Source organism: Vipera ursinii (genome assembly GCF_947247035.1).
Source record: "Vipera ursinii genome assembly, chromosome: 1".
Classification (NCBI taxonomy): Eukaryota; Metazoa; Chordata; class Lepidosauria; order Squamata; family Viperidae; genus Vipera; species Vipera ursinii.
This window is the reverse complement of record NC_139512.1, coordinates 271,690,526-271,711,980: the sequence shown is the minus strand read 5'-3', so window position 1 is coordinate 271,711,980 and position 21,455 is coordinate 271,690,526. Positions and strand designations below refer to the sequence as shown.

The window sequence follows — 21,455 nt, the reverse complement described above, 5'->3', positions numbered from 1 at the left end:
TGTTGTTGTTGTTGTTATTATTATTATTATTATTATTATTATTATTATTATTATTATTATTAAATTAATTCTTATAGCATACAAGAAATGAACCTGTAAGAAGTTAAACTTAGTTTCAAAAATGGAATAGTCCTCTATAGTGCAGTTGCCCTCCTGGTTGATTAAGGCCTCCCAGTAGGTAATATATAATTGGATTCAAATGGTGTGAAAAGCTTCCTTGAAGAGGGGAGTGATATCTCCAGCTCTTAAATAGTCTGTGGTCCCTCCCCTTCTCAAAAAACCTTCCCAGGACAATTGTTATCTGGCATCCTTTTCCCGGAAAAGCTGTTGAAAAGAGTGCAACTGCAGAGGGCCCCCGGGTAAATAGATTATCCTGAATCCTTCCAATCGGCTTTCAGACCAGGATGTAGTACTGAGAAAGCACCAGATGCACTTTTAGATAACCTCTGATTGGTCTGGGATGGTAGTAATGTATACATCCTAGCCCATATTGAGCTCTTAGTGATTTTTGATACCATCAATCATGACATCTTTTGGGGATGCTTCAAGGTTTAGGAGTGAGTGATGTTAGCAAATATGTCAATTCTTCTTCTATAATTTCTTGAACTTAGCTGAGAGTGCAAAAATGGCCTTCAGGGTTTGAAGGCTATTTTAAGAATATACTGTATGACTTAAACTCTCTACATAACAATGATTCAGTAGAAAATACATCACAGTGTCTGTTTTACTTCATTCATTTTTTTTAGATCTAATTCATCTCCCCATGACACAGTAATTTTAATGGTAAGATCAATTTTTTCCAAGTCAGTTTTTAAAATATGAACTGAAACATTATCTTCCTAGAGTTGTTTAAAAATAAGTCAGGACTATATTACTTCCCCCCCCATACAGTTATTTAGCCTCTTTTGTAACTTATGGTAGGTAACATTTTCTCCTTCTGCAAACTATTGGGGGGGGGGGGTGTTTGTAAAAGCTGGAACTTAGCACAACTTGTATAACTGCCTTTTCAGTTCGTGTGGATATATGAAAGGTAAGTAGGTAGGTAAATAGGCAGACAGATATACACATATAGAGACAGTGAACCCATTTATTGTATTAATTTATGTGAAATATATAATTGTTTATTGTCCTAAGTGGAAGCTGAGCTGAAAAATGTTAGAAACTGATTTGGGGAAAATAAATTATTCCTCTGCACTTCTCTGCATTCAGTTTCTAAAATGGTTAGTCTCTTTTTTCTTCTTTTAGAAAGTAAGGCCTACAATTTCTTACCTTGTAACCAATTCAAAGTATACAACATAGTACTAAATTACTTATTACTAAAGTAGCTATTCGAAGATTTAAGAACTACTTAAGATAACAAAACATCATTAAGCACACTATCTTCTTAAACGTACCAATACAGTCTACAGCTAAATCACTGCATACTTGAATGAAACCCCTTATAAAAATATACCATGAATGTAAACAAACGTGACAAGGAAGATGATTTACAAATATAACAATTCATATACATATACAAAAACCAAATATAATAGAAAGCTGCATTTCCCTCCACTCATCTCATAACAATGCTGCCTAGGCTCTTCAATCTTACCTAGCAGCGAGCATTTCATTAGGCTATATTATCTGAAGATGATGCAGTTAGTAGTTCCCCAAAGGATGGCCCTGCTTTGTTCATAGTTTATCTCCACTGGGCTGAGAAAGTAAAGCCTTTACTGGTTAACTGCAAAGGCTGTTATTGCATATGACCAAAGAAAAGTAGACTTGCTTAAAGACTTTTAGTTTTAGATAGAATGGTTTTTGCTAGTATCTTAAATCAGCTCCAGTATTTCTACTGATAGACCTTAGTATGTACTATATTTTATTGAAATAAATAAATATGGATTGGTATAATGTAGTCTGTTCCTTTCCCCACATCTAACAGGATTTCAGGAATAAAGCAGCTTTTAATGATTCTAAGAATATTATTCTAAGAATATCATTCAAAAAGGACCAAGATTGAGGGGGGAAACTACTTACGAAGCACACAAAAGCTTAGATCTGTGCTTTAGACTAACCAATATCATTTTGGAATTTGAATTCTCAATCTGATTTTCCTGCTTATCAAAATGGTTTAAAGGCATATAGCATGAGTTCGTCATAAATACATACAAGATCATTTTTTAAATATAAAATCAGATATCAGAGAAGATTTTCTAATATTTAAGGTTTATCCTAACAAAACTACTCTGCACTATATTCCATTTCAGCTAATAAAACTGCACACAAACTGAATGAGTGACAAAAATAGAAAATTAGGCATTACCTATCTAAAAATATCAAACAAAAATTTATGTCAGAAATTTGGCTGATGTCTTCAAATTAAATTTGCTAGCCCAATTTTGTCTCAGCTTAAGGAAATCATCTTTTGACTGCTTTGTTATTTAATTAATAAGTAGATAATACTCTGTTTAAATTATTCGTCCAAAGGTAAAAAGAAACAAGGATCCTTCCCCTTCTGAAGGGAAGCAATATAATGAAGTGAATATGTACAGTATTATAAAGACATTTTACCTGAGTAGTATTGACATAGTTAAAAATCACAATGGAAAGACAATGTTGTCAAAATGAGTATTACTTCCTAGATAATATGTGTGCTTAGAAAGATTCCCATTGTTGTACCTTCAGAGTATTTCAGGTAAACTGATAAAATACTTGAAAATATTAAAAAAATAAAATTAAAAAATGGGAAGCATAAACTCATAGATTTTATTCATCTCAATTACAGCTATTATATGATGAAATGGATTATTTTCCTGACTTTCTACCTTACCATTGGCATGCATTATTTACATTATTTTTGGAGGAGTCTGGATTATTTAAAACAGAGAATGAGAGTATATTCAATTAAAACATGCTGATTTCACAATATGATCCAAATGCATTACAGCATCAGAAACTCCTGATTATTAACAATAACTATTGTTATTGAACTATACTTTGGAATATTCTAAATATTCTAAATAAAGAATTTTGTTAAGGTGGGTATTAGTTATTTACAAATTTTGAAATAAAGAACTAGAAACCCTATATTCCTAAATGAATAGTTAAGTATCTTAAAGATATTCTTTAGAAGAGACCAATTCAACAACTCATGAAAATCTGAACTATGTGGTCATTGAGAGTGAATGACTTGATGGCACACAATAGCTTTTCTCATTGGTTCACTCAAAAATTTTATAAAAGTTGGCTGTCAATTTCATTATGATCAAAGTAGACAATGGTGGGGGACACCTATGTACATACCATCAATTTAACCCACTGTTGTCCAATTGTCATTATTTCATTTCATTATTTTGTTAATATAATTTGGAAAAGAGCAATATATTTAAAGATGTTCATTGAACCTGGCAAAAAATTGGAATTCATCATTTTATGAATATTTATGGATTTACCAAACTTAGGATGTACCAAACAAGATTATTCTTTTAGTATGGAAAAATAGAAACACAGATAAGATGGTATGTGTTAATTGTCTATTTACTGAAGTAATGGAAATACTGATTATTATTAAAACTGAGTATTACTCTATGTGTTTCAGGTTTAGTACTGTGTTTCATAACTACTGTAGTTATATACATTATAACATGTTTCTGTTTTCTTAAGTTTTTCCTGTGTTTGGCTCTTTTTTCATATATTAAAATAATAAAAATAATCTAATGTTTTAAAAAGCAACCAGATGTTTAGATAATTGCTTACACTAATACAAACTATGCTAAAGTAAACATTTGAGCATTTATTAGAGTTTCCATTTGTTTTAGAAGCATAACATGTCAAAAGTACAATTATGAATAGTAAGTAGGCATACTTGTAAATAGCTGTTGGGGATATACAGTAATTGCCGAAAATACTTTGTTCTAACACTTGATATATGTAAACATGTAAACTGGGACATCCAATAAAGCATCTGTCATACTTTAGTGCTAAAGCACAATCGTCTTCAATATAATTTAGGTTTGGTTTAGTATGTTTTTTAACATACCTTGCCTTCATCCATTGGATTGTCACTAATATGGACAACAGGTCCAGGATGAGACTTGGATGACCTAAAAAATTTAAACAATATTTTTAAAAGCAAAAATACAGATATATAGAATATTACATCATTTACAGTGTAAACCCCAATACCATTATTAAGCAGACTGGCTTTCCATTAATGAGTCCAAGTGAAGGTTCCAGCCATATCTTAGAGCCCTAAAGAAGGAACAAGCAACTTTTTCCATCCCAGGATGGTCATGGAGACCACAGTGTATGTGGGCAGAATTGAAAGTGAAGATATTTTATCTGGCCTGGCCACCACTCTGTTGTTACTGCTACAGCGTTCCCACTTGCTAGCTCCCAGCTGCGCTCTACCAGTTGTATGACTGTGCTTTGACTGAAGTGGCAGTGGGTAGCCCAGCCCAGGTCCCCTCATGCAATAATGCCGCCTCTTCCTCAGGCTGCTCCAGGCAAGAGGTGAGCACTGTGTAGACATCGAAAAGTACTTTCTCTCATCCTCTTGAGGCTGCCAACCAACTGAAGAAGTGCACAGCAACTGCGCAGTTGGCCTGACTCAGCTTCTTCTCCCATCCTCTGAGGTGTGCTTATTTACATTTGATTTCTAATTTCTGATTGATTGCACATGGGTCGGACAGGGACAACCGAAGGACCTGATGTGGCCTGGGGATCATAAAATGTCCAGGTCTGCTCTAAGTAGTATTTTTTTTTAACCTGCCCAAGTGCTTTCAGCTATTATATTTTCACTTGGTTGAATATTTTAAGTCCTTTGATCTGTTCAATCCTTATTTATTTTATTTTTATTTATTTATCTATTAAATTTATTTGCCGCCCATCTTATATTTAAACAACTCTGGGTGGCTTATGTTGTTTACCTGAACCATAGATTTTCAATTTTATGTTACTGCCTTCAGATCTAGTACCCAAAATAGAAGTGATTTATACAAATAAATAAAATTTAAAGAAATATATGAAGAAATAACTTCCCTCTTCATCACAAATGTAGAACGTTTTAGTAACTTATCACCTTTCTTTTTCCCATAGCTCATCTCTTATCTATAAAAAATCCTTAAAGTCTTGACATTCAATCCTGATCAGCAAAACTCTATTAAAAGTTATTAGAGATAACATTATTTTAATCTTGATAAAGTAAACCAAATCATATTCCTTCCTTTTAATAATTTTGATCTTTAGTCCCTTCAAATACGGAAAGTCCTCAACGTATGACCACAACTGGGACAGAATTTTTGGAGCAAAGCGGTCATTAAGCTAGATTTCACATAATCACTTTGCTCAATGACCACAAATCTGGCACTCCTTGTTGTGATTTTGAAGCAATCTCATGGTCATTCAGCAGACAGAATATGAGGTAAGGCATGCAGGAGTACCTTAGAAGGTGGGGGGGGGGAAAATCTCTGGGAGCCCAGCACAGCCTACAGAAACCATTGGCACATGAAAATCTCAGCCAGCTGCAAGACCCAGCTGCACATGGAAACCTGCTGCAGGTCTTATTGCCAGCCCTACATTTTACTGTTAGTCACTGGCTTCACTTTTAACAGGGAGTCATCTTCAGTTCGACATTTCTTCCCTATTTTTGTTCTCTTTCTTTTCTATACTTTCTATATTTTCTTTTTATTGTTTTCCTTTGTAAGTTTGCATTAGTTAGTTTGTAATTGTATTTTTTAATTATTAATTAAAAGGGAACATAGTCTTAAAAATTATTCAACACCCACTCTTATTCAATAAATGTAACTACTTTTTCCCATTATTTACTAACATTTTTATTAGCAGATACTTTTCTACATCCCTGCTATGAGGGTGAGGTGGGTAAATAAAGGTGAGCATGTTGGAAAATTGGACAGAAGAATTATGCAGAAAATGGATCTCCACGTTATTCAAAATCCCACCTCTCCATTTAGCCCACTTTCCTATAATGTATCTCATTCAACATTTATTGACCTTTTTTATAGGCTAAATGAAATGCTACTGGGACTACTGGAAGAGAACAGCTATATTCTTGGGTCTATAATAAATTATAAATGAGTAAAGGAATAGAGTACAGGTTTATGCATATAACCACTTAAAATAATACTGGAATGGTTCTTGTTTTAGCAACAATATTTTCTTTGAATAGATTTATTATGTTACTCAATGTCTATACCTACTGGACAGCAATAGTCAAAGCATCAAAGCCACAGTTTTTTAAAAAAGCATAATTTATTTATTTATTATTTATTTATTTTAAAGAATAGAGTCCAAATGGACTATATATTTTTTTTCACCCATATCATGCTCACAATTCAATGGCTTTATTCCACATGATGACGTAGCCTGAGAGAGTAAAAGACTCCACATTGACAATGTGTACATTTCCTCTTTCGGTGCCCACATACAACCATTTACTCTGGAAAGGCAGATGGCAAAATGTTATCCTGAAAGTGAACACATTAAAAATAGTAAATTCAAAATTGTACAATCAGACAGTACCATAAAATGAATGCATAGTTTGAAAATAAAATACAGACACACAAAATTATCAAAAGCACATACAGTTAATTCAACATTATCCAAACTGCTTTTTCCCCCAAAGGGAAGCTAAGCATAGTTTTTTCCATCAACAATAATGTTATTTTCTAAACATGTGCCTCTATTAAAAAATACACACAAAATAGATCACATTTTACTTCTTAACTAGTATACTTCTATGACTTTAAATATGGAATATGTCAAAAGTTTTCTATGATCAACAAAATGTAAGTATATTCCCAAAACATTTTGGAAAATCTAACACTGTATGACTTTTTCTTCAAATTTGTCACAAATGTCTGGAACAAATTGCTACATCTCAAATCTGAAAACTGGTTACTAAAATGTTCTGCTCATTAAAATGAAATCTAATAGAAAAAATGCAAGCAATCCACCGAAATAGTTATTTCGACTATATTCAAACATAAAAACTGAATAGCATTTTTCATAGAATACTTCTTTATGAGATTTGCATTTTAAGTCAATTTTTTATCTATAAAATACATGGTTCAAATTAAGGATCCTAGTACTCATATCTTTCAGAATTTCTAATTAATACAATTATGTTGCCTTGTTTAGTTAATTATTTCAATAATTAAAATAAATTATTTTAAATTAATAATTTTAAATAATTTTTCTGTTAGTTTATAAACTTTTGGGAACACAAGCATCAAAAAACACAAACTGTACATGGGAAATGTAGTAATGACAAGAGATTTTTCAATAACTGAATTTTGTAATGGTAAACAAAAATCAAGTACTAATTAGATTAATTTAGGCTTTATTTTAGGATGGTATTTATTGGAATGTCTGGCTAATAAAATAGTAAAACTGCAGCTCTACAATACAGCTCTAATTAAAATAAACATTATGAAATTATTGAGTCTAAATATGATCTGTATAATTACTTATGAAAATGTATTTACAGTAATACAAGGTCACTTGAGAGGCAATTTGCTGATGCTTTCAAAGGATTTCCTTTGGTACTTGTAGGCCATATGTCTCCTCTGATAAAACTGTCAAAGCTACTTAAGAGAATGCCTTTATCATGCTTTGTAAAACTTAGCATAATACATAACAATTAAACAAACATGTTGCCTAAAATAGCTTCATTATAAAAGGTCACTAAAGGTCAAATTAAAAATGCATTAATGCATTACCAGTTTGTCAAATATCTGTAACTATTCAAATGTTACAAAACTGGTTATGTTCACCTCATGATGGATGCAGTGACACTATTACCATGTTGTAAAGTAATTTTTGGACATGAAATTCACACGTACAATGCAAATGTGTATACTAAAGAGATTGTTCCACATACTACTTTGCAAGCGCTGGCTTTCATGTTAGTCTATTTTCCCCACATTTACACTGCTTTTTAATAATCACAATATTCAATTATACTTTTTTTTTAAAAACTGATCACGTTAAAAGAATGCTTCAAAATAATGTATTGTTTATAAATTAAATTATCAGTAAGCAAAGACATTGAAATCTTAAAAAGAGTGACTACAGGACAGTTATTAAACAATATAAACAGAAAATGTATAGCAGTATCAATTAAACAAAGCAAACAGATAGGTCTTAAGCTAGCAATGGAAGCTTGGTGCCAAAACAGAGAAGATTCTATAACTATGGTGTTTGGGAATACATTCCTTCAAGTAAATGTGTAATGAAGAGGCAGCAGTGCTGGCAAACTCAAGCTGGCATCTTTGCCATGTCTTTGTTGTCAGGGCATTTGATGTCCAGATCTTAAGCTATATATAGATTGGTATTATATAGCAGATTTCTTCACCTTGACTAGGTAGTATATTTATAGCCAGTACAATAAATTCAGGATAGGTGAATAGTTTACTATAATTTGCCTATTGTGCAATCTAGCCACATTATTTTGTCCTAGTTGTAGCTTTTAAGAAAAATCCATTATTTAAAAATGCCATTCGGAATATACTAACTTGGAAGAATGTGTCATAATGACAGAGCGGCTAGAGCACTCAGCAACCAAGCAGCCTGGGGGCAGAACAATTAGGAAATGGTGAGTGGTGAGTGGCAGCGTGCAATGTGCAGACCCAGGAAGGCGACTGAACTCTCCCAGGCAAGAAGTTGGGGGGTTCCTAATTGGGCTATCCAGCCAGAGGCTTAGGCCAGTGACAAGTGGAGCAGCCAGACCAGGCTGGAGCAGGCAATGGCCAATTGGTTTAACAGGCCCAGGAAAGTGGCTGGACCTCCATAGGAGCCTGGGGCAACAGGCCAGCAGCTAGCACCCAACAGCATCAGCGAGTGGGGTGATGGCAGCAGCAACACTGGAGGGCCTGTGGGATTGCCATCCTGCAGTCACAGCAAACAAGAGCAAGCAGTGGCTGGAATCACAAGACCAGCTAGAGAGACACTCTGGCCATTTGAGGATGGTGGCTGAGGCCCTGTGAGAACTGATTATATGACAGCAATTCAATCTGGGGTGTGGTAGGCGTGGCCTTCCTTCCATACAGTGAGAGCAAAGGGGGCAGAGCTGAATCTGGATGTTTATGTGTGTATGAATTAGTAGATAACTGGGCAGTAGTTCTCCAGGCAGATGGTCTTGGAGAGCTTCAATTTGTTGTCCTTGGGAGTTTATGGCCAACATGGTGGCTATGGGCCTATCTTAGGTCATTTATGGCCCAATGTGAAACAGTCATGCACCAGACATGGGGTTTTTTGTCAGAGTAGTGGCAATGTGCTATTGCTATTGTCAATTTGCAGATGATAATCATTAGTACATCTCCGTCCCTGGTGAAGTGATGCTATGGATGTCCTTATGAAGTGGTATTTGGAGGTTGTAGGAGTCTGGATGTGGAACAACAGGTTTTAAGTGAACACTGGAAAGATGGAGTGGCTGTAGGTAGGGCCTCTTCTTTATCTGGGTTTACCATCATTGGTGCTGGATGGGGTTGCACTGCTCCAGATGGAGTGGTGTGCAATGTGGAGATTCTCTTGGACTCACCACTCCTGCTCAAAGAAGAGGATGCAGTTATGACTAGAAGGATCTTTGCTCAACTTCACATTATGCACCCGTTGTGCCTCTGGATTGAGAGGTCCTTCTTTCTGTCACTCATGCCCTAATCATTTCCAATACAGACTACTGCAATGTGTTCTACATAGGGCTACCTGCCCCACGTGGGGATCTGTTGACCTGTCTCATCCAGTCAAGTAGATAGGATATGCTGTGGACCCTGTTGGTTAAAGAATTTTGACTGGCAGAGTCTAGAAAGAGAGCCTATTCTGCTGTTGCCCCTGCCCTACGGAATATCTTGCTCCCAGAGGTGAAGTGAGACTCCACTCTTCTGTCTTCCAGAAGAGCGTCAAGACCTGGTTCTGCCAACTGGCAAGGGGATCTAAGAACTGCATGCAATTCTAGAGGTGGTTGGCAGCTTGAGGGCATTCCCTTTGCCTTTTTTAACTTTTGTAATTTTCAAATTATTATTTTAAAATTCATTTTAATATTGTTTTTAACCACATCTCTTTTTGTGTTTTTTTGTTTTTAAGCTGCCCAGAATCACTTAGGTGAGATGGGCGATACAGAAATGTGATAAATAAATTAAATACATTCACTGTTTAGAGCTCTTATTCAAATGATTTCAAGACTAATCCCAGCTACCTCTATTTAAAACTACAATAGGAACATATAGAAACAGCAATAATAACATTATGCTACATAGCCTAAATAGTTCAATTACAATTTAATCAGTCGCACTAAAGTAAAAGCATAGGTAGATATTGTCAATTGATACTCTAATAATATAAGATCAAACACTATATACAGTATACATATTTTAGACTCCAAACTGAAGGCAATAACGTGCTCAGGCTCATCACTGACTTTCATACTCAAGTGGGGATTTATACTTTAATATTCTATGATCATATTCAAAATATTTTAATCTATCACAATCGTGCCTTTGTTTAAAAGCAAGCTCTACTGATTTTAATAACATAAATTCACAAACTGCACAACATATTGTAGCCATAATTTATAGGGAGTGAAATGACAGTAAAGACAAAATAACATTAGCAGCACCATTGGGGGAAAACCAGGAAAAAAAGTGATTACCTAAGAGAATAGAGCTAGGACTGAGTGGAAAAGATAAATGCTGTTTACCATTCTGTTACATGATCAGCCAGACACATAAACTTTACTTGTGATAACTTAAGTCTGGGAAACAGCTTAGAGGAAAAGCAAGTTTTTCATGAGCACAGCGTATTTCTTGGTAAGAGAAGCTGAAACGGGCTAAGGAGCTGTAAAAAAGGGATTGGAGTCAGAGGAAAGAAAAACAAAAATGACTAGCAGGCAAAGATAGATTTAAGCAGTATCAGTCTGCTGAAGAGACATATCTTCCTGAGTGATTTAATACACTAAGATAATGTGACAAGGGTTCCGCCTATCATGCACCAATAATATCCAGAGACAAGATGATAATAATGGTTGTACTGGAATTAGAGATTATTGGCTAAACTATACCTTAAGCCCTGATTAACTCTACAGACAATTTAGTAGCTGCTATCTAGATAACAATAGCTAATTTAAGATAGAAACATACAATGTAACAGCAGCAGAAACAAAACTATGGCAGCATGGAGATAGTTAATACTGGTTTCATAGAGAAATTAGCCATAAAAGAGTTTACTGTATTTACTGAAGATTGGCTTGTATGCTTTGACTAAATGTTCCTTGCATAGTTAATATTCTCTGAGAAACATGTTGTTTTATTCTGGAAATGTTACTAATAAAAGGAGAACAATTAAATTAATTCACAAGAAAATCTTTGTGTACTCTCTGCTGTCTGATCCTAAATATACATGACATTGGTATTAAGGAACAAGCTAAGGTTATGCAACATCGGATTAGGCATTGTGGGCAAAGCTACCTGGTTACCTGTAAGCCAGGATCCCTCATCACTATCTCTACAATAGATACTGTCTTATAGCAACTACTCCCTATTCTAACAGTGTAATCCTAACAGCAATCACAGAAATACTGTTTGCTCACAAAAGCCTATACACCACCAGAAGTAAACTGTCGCCCTAATCCCTTGATTACCCTAACTGTAGAATTGTAGAATCATCACTAGCAAGAGAAAGTCTGTCCAGTATACATCTGTATATCACAATAGTCCCAGATATGGTAATTCTTAGTTCAACATTAGTTCGACAGGGCTGCATCAAAGCTGGTTTTTCCCCATATTGAAGCAATTGCCTCCTGCCTGTTGATTTTACTGAAGTCAAGCAGCAGCGAGAACCAGAACAGGAAAAGCTTATAAAACTATTTACTAAGGCCACCAAATAAGCATTGACTAGTTAACATTCTTAGGGACGCGGTGGCTCAGTGGGTTAGGACGCTGAGCTTGTCGATCAGAAGGTCGGTACTTTGGCGGGTCGAATCCCGAGTGCCGCGTAACAGAGTGAGCGCCTGTTACTCGTCCCAGCTTCTGCCAACCTAGCAGTTCGAAAGCACGTAAAAATGCAAGTAGAAAAATAGGGACCACTCCGGTGGGAAGGTAACAGCGTTCCGTGCGCCTTTGGCGTCTAGTCATGCCAGCCACATGACCACGGAGACGTCCTTGGACAAGCGCTGGCTCTTCGGCTTTGAAACGGAGATGAGCACCGGCCCCTAGAGTCGGAAACGACTAGCACGCATGTGCGGGGGAACCTTTACCTTTTAGTTAACATTCTTATATGGATTAAAGTGTGGAAGGACAAAACAGAGAGTAAATAGATCATTCCTCTGCCTGATCTAATAGCCTAAGATTGAGGAATGAACAATTAATTAGCATGAAAGGGAAGGAAATGCCACAACCTGACTAAACATTTACAAGTCGTACTTATTGTTTTTAATTTTTATCTAAACAAAAAAGTCTCGAAGCTGATAAATCTTTGAGTACTAAAAGATACTTTTAACTTTCCATCATTTTAGCACACATTCTGTCCCATGTAGATAGGGAAATGTAATTAAATTTGTCAAATTTGATCCGGCAGGATCAGATGCTAGATCTTAATAAAAGTATCTCCATTGTTCCTAGCTGTCCAATTCTGACCCCATCAAAAAGGCATAACCTATTAGCTCAAGCAGAACTGAAGAAACTTCTTGAATGAGAAGCCAAACATTTCCTCAACGAATAATCAAAGCCCAGTTGCCTTTTGAAAAAGCAACTTTGAGGCAACCGTGACCTGGATGACTGAGAATCTCCATAGGCAAGAGCAAACAGTAGATCTACTTTGCCAGATGGCTTGGAAAGATACCTCAACGCTTTCAGGAGCAGGGTATTACCCCGAACAACCAATTTTTTTCAGTCAGTATGAAAAATGTCATGGTTCCTATAAATGAGACAGTTCAAACAAAATCCAAGCATTGTTTCTCTAAAAAGTCTTAATAATGAAACGAAACATTGGCACACTCATGGAGGGATGCCAGAATCTGACCTCTCCTCCCCTTGATACATCATATCCTGCATAATCTCCCTCCCTTAATTACAATGAAGTTTCACTTCCTCTTCTGTTCGCGGCTACTCTTATCATCTCAAAATAGCCGTTTGAAACCTCCCTCCCTTCAAGATTCGAAGCGAAGCAGTTTAAACAAAAGGCTGTCTCTTATACTGTCAGTGCAAAAACACGTCAATGTTTGCAGCATTGACAAAAAACTTACAGAATACCCTATAGGTTGCGTCTTGACACTTGGCCTTGTTTGACTTCTTGAAAAGACAGAATTTTGTGTCTCCATACAACTTCTTGCTGTTCAAGAGACACTGCTCATATTGAGCTTTTTATACTAATGTCTAGACCTTCCCCATGACTTCATATATAATATTTTGTCAACTGTATCTAAGAGAGAGAGAAAGTACTAGCTTTCAGGAGAAAAAGAGACAGGTAAGCCACACCAGAAAACACATTTTGCCACATGAAATGTTGCTTATTACTCTCATTTTCTGAATCTGATGTATTATCACTATTGTTAGTTTCTGCATCTTTTGAATCTTTATTTTAATTCTGAAAATTGGTTTTGAATAACAATTTTTTTATTGAATAACAAAACCATTCAGTGTATTTAGGTCTTGCCTTTATTCCAATTAAAAAATGGAAAAGGGGTAAATATAATGCCAACTTAAGAAGGTATCCATGATTAATGTATGAAATTACAAACTGATTAGTTGAATATTTGTTTCTGGTGAAAAGAGTACTACTGTGGTCATACTTTTCAGAATCCATGAGTTTTCTTCATTAAAAGTTGTAAGTCAATATCACTATTTTTTTAAAAAATTTCATCTTAGAATTGTATATATAATCCACCTTCCTTTCCATCAGCATTCAAACCAGAGAGATATTATATATGCTGCGGCCTCATGATGAGATTTTACATTACTTCCATGCTTCCTGTTGGGGGTGGAGAAAATTTTCTATTTTTAGGCATGAGTAGTATTTTTATTTATAATGACCACCAGGAGGCTGCATTTGACTGGTTTCATCTTATTTATGATTCATCAGACATATGTAGGCGAGATTCTTTTCTGTGGGGTACAAACTGTCTACCAGGAATTGAACTCCTGGCAGTAAATATAAGTTTTAAATTCTTGGTGTTTTAATAGGCACATATTCAAGAATCATCTAATAGAATCAGGTTACTTAGACTATCAAAAGGTTTTTTTGACAGAGTTGCTCACCCAAGGCTCTTGAAAAAAAGAGGGCCTGCCTTATGTAGTAATTGATTTAGGGGGGTGTATCCCCATGGATTAATACTGCAATTAATATGGTTCATTCTGCTCACAATCATTTGATGTGATTAAAACATAGAGGCCACAAAATGTTTTTGATTTTTAGAACCAGGGAGGAAGAAAATCACAAAAACAGAGTAAGTAGCTTGTAGACAATCAAGGAACATAATCAGAATTTAGTAATTACAACCTAAGGGGCGACTGTCTTTTGAAAAGGCAGCAAGAAAAGTCTAATATTTGTAGATTATGGGGGGAAATGCTTAGTAATGTACACTACACTTGATCTTAAGCAAAAGGCAGAGGAGCGATGGTAGTAATATGCTGTATGTTTTTCCCAATATTCTCTAAGATTGTCAGTACATTGAAGAAAAAATGGTTTAAAATTTTTTAAAAGGTTTTAAAGAAATCAATTGTTTAAAACTATGACCCTCTCAAACTTGCTTTGATTTCTTTCCAGTTAAAAGAATAATAAATTTAAAGATCTTATAGCATATTTTTGTTAATAGGGAATTTTCACATCTCAGTCTAATTTGTTTTCAGTTTTACAAATCAAGTCTAGAAATTCATCTTTTATTGTCATTTCTTGTTAATTCAGACATTGAAATCTGCCTTGTGGCAGACATAAATTATTTTAAGATCCATATAATTAATATTACAGACACTTCCCCTTCTTTTACTTCCTCTTTTACAGCTTTGGGTGTCGAGGGAGATATTTATTTCTCATTGAACACTCCAAATGCTCCTATAATCAATATCTTTCTTCTAATATACAGGAATTTTTTTGTTTAATGACTACTCATTCAGTGATCAAACTTACAATGGTGCTGAATAAGTAGTAGTAATGACAGGATCTTGAACTTAAAAGTCATTGCAGTGTCGCCGCGGTCGCTTGATCACAATTTGTGATCTTCCCTGCCGGCTTCCCATGAGCAAAGTCAATGGAGAAGCCAGCAGGAAGTTGGGAGTCATGGACATCTGAGCTCCTCACTTAACTGGGACTGCCAGAGCTACTACCAATAAGTGGTGCAGTTCCATTTTCTTTTCCTTTTGATCATGTTACTTAACAATGGAGTAATTGGTCCTAATTAGCATTGTTAAATGCAGACTACCTGTATTTCATTTTATTGCTTTTTACCATCTTAATGAAACTAAGGACATATAGCCTTTTAAAATAATCTTATATGCATCTATTATTCTTGGGGGTTTTTTATAGTGCAAGATGCCTTTTTTGGCTGTACTAATCTGAGGAAGATTTTTAGGAACCCTAAAGTGTTCTTTCTAAAAGTGTCTAATGTTGATCATATAACACGAAAACAATAGATGTATGAATGCGTGCATATGTGTATAATTATTTATTTACCTTTCTCTGTTAAATTTCAGGGAATGCAATATCGCTGGTCTTTTCTGACGCAAGTTCCATAAATGTAAGGTATCATCAGCCAAGGCACTCACAAGGGCACCCTTAAAAGAGAAAAATTCAGTTAAAATCTGCAGAGATTTAAGGACACTGTCCTTTTAGGAAGACTAGTTCCACAATAACAATTGAAGGGTATAATCAATATATATGAATACAAAGTGGTAAGATCCACTTCATTTATTTCTGATTATGTCGTTCGGGGTCAATAATTTAATATAAGAACCTTTCTTCTTCTTCTGATCTCCTTTATTTGTACGCATAAAATAAAGAGGCAGTATACAACTAAAAGTGGCTCTGAATGATAAAACATAATTTGCCATTTTACCCAAGTATATACACTAACAGAAATTCCTACAACTTATTATCCAATAATTCCTTAGATTAGGCAGAGTCATTTATTCAATTTGCATTTTATCATACATACTGTAATAATTAAACTAATATTTAATAATAAAAAACAGTATAAATAAAAACATCAACAAGCACAAGCAAACACTACCAAGAGGAGAAAGAACACATAATCTTAAGGATTTTAAATATTCTTATTCAGTATTCTGTTAAAAATTATATTTGGATAAATGAGGATATTCACAATTAACTAATTTTTAAATGTAGCAACAGAGACCAATTTTTAAGTTAAAAAAATATTTACTGAATGGGTTTTTTTTAAATCAAGAAAATCAGCAAATTTGTCTTACATTTTTAAATACCATTAATAGTAACTAGCCACCCAGTACAATAGAACAAGTTTCTGAATTATCTACCAAAAACAAAAACAACCCCTTGGTAAAGGAATCAGATACAAGTTTACAAACCTCATTGATCAAAAACTGAAGCTGGATTACTGCAGCACCACTATCATGTTGGCAGTAGCATTCAACTCCAGGTCGACCAAATCTGGCATTAGTTTAATTAAGGAATATTATACATATGAAAATATAATAAACTCTTCAAAACTTTACATATGCTTCATCTATTAACTAATTGCTTCTACGATAGCAACAATGTTTACTGGAACCTTTCATTGAACTAACATGGCAAATGAATATTTCTCCTCTATTTTAATACATAAAAGTCATGCTGGCCACGACCACGGAGACGTCCTCGGACAAGCGCTGGCTCTTCGGCTTTGAAACGGAGATGAGCACCGGCCCCTAGAGTCGGAAACGACTAGCACGCATGTGCGGGGGAACCTTTACCTTTACCTTAAAATATATTAAGACTTGTTAATTTAAAGACCTCATTATCATCAGTAGTTTTGAGTCACCAGTTTAGTTTAGGTTTATGAAACTTATACTTTTTTCATTTTCTTATATAAAAATGTATAGAATATTGTAGCATATAAAACTGAAAAGTTGAATAATCATAAGAATTAATAGTTCAAAAACTAATTTCAATCCTACTAATATGTAGTTAAAATTAATGAAGTTAAAATTCCACTATCATGAAAAGATATGAAAAGGAAAGTAGATGGATATTCAACACTTATTTTTGCAGCCTTTAACATTCTAAAATAAATAATAATTATAAATAATGTAATCACATATTTTATTTAAACTGCTTTTAATTTTCAAGAAAACGCATGAAAAATTAATTACACAATATTTTAGCTTCCTTTACTAAATCAGAGCTTTATAGCAATTAAAAGTTTTCCAATTCAAAAATTGATTCAGTTAATATCAAACTAGATATAACATCACTCATAAGAAGTACAGATCAGTAATTTTTTTTCAGCATGAAGCAGAAGTATAAATAATGAAGAACCTAACTCACAATGGTAAATATGGAATGAATGTGGAAGAAATATTAATAGCTAAAAGTTTATTGATAATGAAAGAACAGTATCCAGTTAATCTGAACTTACGGTTTCATTATTAAAACAAAAACTTAAAGAAAATAAATAATCTACTCATGAAATAACAGACTTGCCATCTCAAAAACTAACATATGTCATTTCTGGATAGAAATAAGACTGCATTTAATCTGGAACGTTTGTACTGAATCCAAACAGAACTCTGAATTAAATCAGAAAGAACATTCCTGGCTATAAATTCTAGTGCTTTAAAAGTGGTTTGCTCCATGCATATGCACTTTAACTTTTCAATACACTTAAGGAATACACATTCATTTCAAACTATTAATTCAAACTTTAGGCTTCATTATTAGGTTTTTAATTAAAGGTGATATTAGCATTTTAGAATGAGATCCATGCTTTCATTTAAATTTCAGGAAACTATTTTTTTTTAGCCAAATCCACTTCTTTTTTAATATACAAAAATTAGCCTATTCATAAACTAAACAATAGTGCTCTTGAATGTTGCAAGTACTAAAGAAACAAGCACAGATGGGAAAGGGGAAGATACAACATATTTTAAGGGTATCTGTCTTTTCTCACATCTAAACAATGTCTTTTACTGTTGCTTTCTGACATATACCCAATGTATGCATCATTTGTATCTGTTTCCTGTATAAAGACATGACCCCCTTTAATAAACACATTTTGCTTTTCCTGAATTACTTGGTGATTTGTATTTTCATATGACCAAAACAATTCTTTGTGAAGGTAAAATAGGGTTTTCCTTCTTAAAATCGGGGCACAGGTTCCTTCAGCTCCATGCCAATCAGGGTGACTGAGTTAAAAGGCAAAAAAAAAAAAAAGGCTGTTACGGTGATTGATGGAGAGATAAAAGATTTTTGATAAGTTTATTTTAGTTTTATAAATATGACTTCAGAATTGTTTGTAAGGAAATGAAAACAACAAATGATAGGTTTTACAGATCTTAATATTGATTTAGGTAAATATTCCAAAGACAATTATTTGCTTTCTGATCAGTTCTAAATTAATAGCTGGTAACGTCTACCAAGTTTAAGTACAAAATAATAGTGTTAAAGGTTAAATAACCTTTAAAATGCTATTTTAAAAAAGGACTGCAAAATCAAATATTCCAAATTAAGTTTTACTTCAATACATATTGATGCCAGCTTTATTGTATCCTTATGGCAATAAAATGATGTCAAAAAACCCAAATGTTGATTTACTGTAACAATCTAAGAAACACAAGATGCAATGATAAGATGTCAAAGAATTCTGACAAAGGATATCATTTTCCATTACAGGTAGTCCTCGACTTAACAACAATTTGTTTAATATCTGTTTGAAGTTACAACGGCACTGAAAAAAGTGATTTATGACTTTTTAAAGCAGCATCCCCATGGTCATGTGATCAAAATTCAGTCACTTATAAATGTTACCCAGACAACATTCTGTTTTATAATGATTTATGTTATGTTAAAAAATTCTAATAAAATATTTACAAAAAAACAAAAACAAAATTCAGCCACTTGGGAACTGGCTCATATTTATGATGGTTGTCATGTGGTCATCTTTTGTGACCTTCTAACAAACAAAGTCAATGGGGAAGCCAGATTCACTTTACAACTGTGTTACTAACTTAACAATTACAGCGATTCAATTAACAACAGTGTCAAGAAAGGTGATAAAAAGGGGCAAATTCAGTCATGCTTAGCAATGGAAATTTTGCGCTCAATTGTGCTCATAAGTTGAGGACTATATATCATTTTTATTTTGCAGTGAATATAATATTTCCTTTAGCTCTTCATTGCTAGTAATAGAAATACTGTACATAGTGTAATATTTGAAATATCACATATCTACAGATGCCCCACTTAAGATTTAAATTGATTCAAGGATCAAATTAGAATCAGCTTTAATATTTCAAACTAAATCTCTGGCTTACAGGTAGAGTTTAGCTGGCACTATTTTGTAGTATTGGCCCCTTGGAACTTGTTCAATACAAATTCCTCAGGGTAGCATTTCAGATGTGTTGTTGTGTTTCTAATGCATTCTTACAACTTGAATCAGGTTTAATAAAGTTAAAGGCCAGACTGTGGCTTTCAATTTTCATCTACTGGCTAAAAAGTGTCTTCCTTTCTCCCCTTATACTCTCAGATAATTATAGATCCTTCTGGAAAACAAATTACAGAAATATTACAAGTGAATTATAAGTTATTTTTGGATATAGTTGTAAGCTGCTAAATTATTAAATTACTTCTACTGAAAGTTTTTCTACCATGAGCATAATAATGTTCTAAAGCTAGAAGCCGAATACAGTTGAAAATGCTTATCAATGGCTCTTTTTCAAAGCAGATTTAGGAATTCAGTGTGAATTCACAATCCTGAGCCCTGAACTGACCTATATTTTTCATTAAAGTTTTAGATGAGGAAGTAAGTATTATAAAATTTACTTATTACACAAAATTTGATAGGAAATCAAATATCCCAGAAGAGAGGAACAGCATTCAAAATTATTTTGACAGGTTAGATAAGCAAGCTGAACTAACAGAATAAAATTTAACACAGACAAAAGCAGGTTAATGCAGTTAGGAAACAGAAATCAAATCAGATATAATACTGCAAGGGCTGCACTTGGCAAAGATAGAACTAAAACTTCTCAAAATAGGGAAGATAAGTAATGGTTCCTGCCTCACCAAATTCAGTTCTGATAAGGATAGGGGATAATTGGCTTTGCAACAGTATTTGTGATACGAATATAGGAATGTAACCTGGTTACATAATGAATGTGAGTCAGCAGTATAATTTGGGTACAAAAGTGGCAAATGTATTTTTAAGTTGCATCAATAACAATATCACCAAAAGTAAAACAGGTAGTTATTGTTCAGCAACCACAATTGGGACTGGCAATTCAGTTGTCAAGTGAAATGGTCATTAAGGGGAACTGCAACTATACTTATGATCTGTCATCAGCTTTCCTTTGCTTTACAGACCAGTGAAGGTTATAAATGAGAAGATTTGTCACGAAGTTACTTTTTCACCATTGTTGGAACTGCAAATAGTTGCTAAACAAGATAGTCACTAAACAAGGACTACCTGCAGTTACACTTTATTCCACACTAGTCACTCCCAATGGTGTTGTGGTAAATATTCAGCAACTAGCTTTCTAGAGAAAAAAATTGGCAGGCTTCACCAACCCTTCCAGCTCCATTGCCACTCCCCTGCCACTACTTGCAGAACGATTAATCAGTTCACCAGCCATAGTGGTTTAGCTCTGCTCTCAAATGACCGACAAAATTCCCAAAAAATTAACAATTGGCTCTTGCAAGTCAGTACAAGCTGGCTCTAGCAGACTACTCCACCTTGACTCAAACTCCACCTTCAGAACTGTATCAGTTTCTGGAGATCATGCTTTAAAATGAATTTTAGTCACGTGGAACAGATTCCGAGAAGGATGGTAAAGTTGATCAGGGAACTAGAAACTAATCCTTATGAAGAGATTTAAATAGCCCTAAGCAGGAAAGAATGCTAAAGTATAAAAAGGTTCCCCCGCACATGCGTGCTAGTCGTTTCCGACTCTAGGGGCCAGTGGTCATCTCCGTTTCAAAGCCGAAGAGGCAGCGCTTGTCCGAGGATGTCTCCATGGTCATGTGGCCGGCATGACTAGACGCCAAAGGCGCACGGAATGCTGTTACCTTCCCACCGTAGCGGTCCCTATTTTTCTACTTGCATTTTTACGTGTTTTCGAACTGCTAGGTTGGCAGAAGCTGGGACGACTAACAGGCGCTCACTCTGTTACGCGGCACTCGGGATTCGACCCACCAAACTGCCGACCTTCTGATCGACAAGCTCAGCGTCCTAACCCACTGAGCCACCGCGTCCCTATGCTAAAGTATATGATTCTCTAAATATCTGAACCACTTAG

The 21,455-nt window shown here is 34.6% G+C and overlaps 1 protein-coding gene across 4 annotated transcripts in view; it reads right to left on the bottom strand.

Annotated features, from left to right (window-relative positions):
- Positions 1-21,455, bottom strand: part of STXBP5 (syntaxin binding protein 5) — a 100,561-nt gene that overhangs the window by 60,209 nt on the left and 18,897 nt on the right. For all 4 annotated transcript variants that reach the window (XM_083371660.1, XM_083371661.1, XM_083371662.1 and 1 more), the window contains exons 3-6: positions 16,533-16,614; positions 15,661-15,761; positions 6,333-6,467; positions 4,022-4,085 (exon numbers count right to left, since the gene is read on the bottom strand). In XM_083371660.1, coding sequence (XP_083227786.1) covers positions 4,022-4,085; positions 6,333-6,467; positions 15,661-15,761; positions 16,533-16,614 — 382 coding nt within the window. The remainder of the gene's footprint in view (positions 1-4,021; positions 4,086-6,332; positions 6,468-15,660; positions 15,762-16,532; positions 16,615-21,455) is intronic.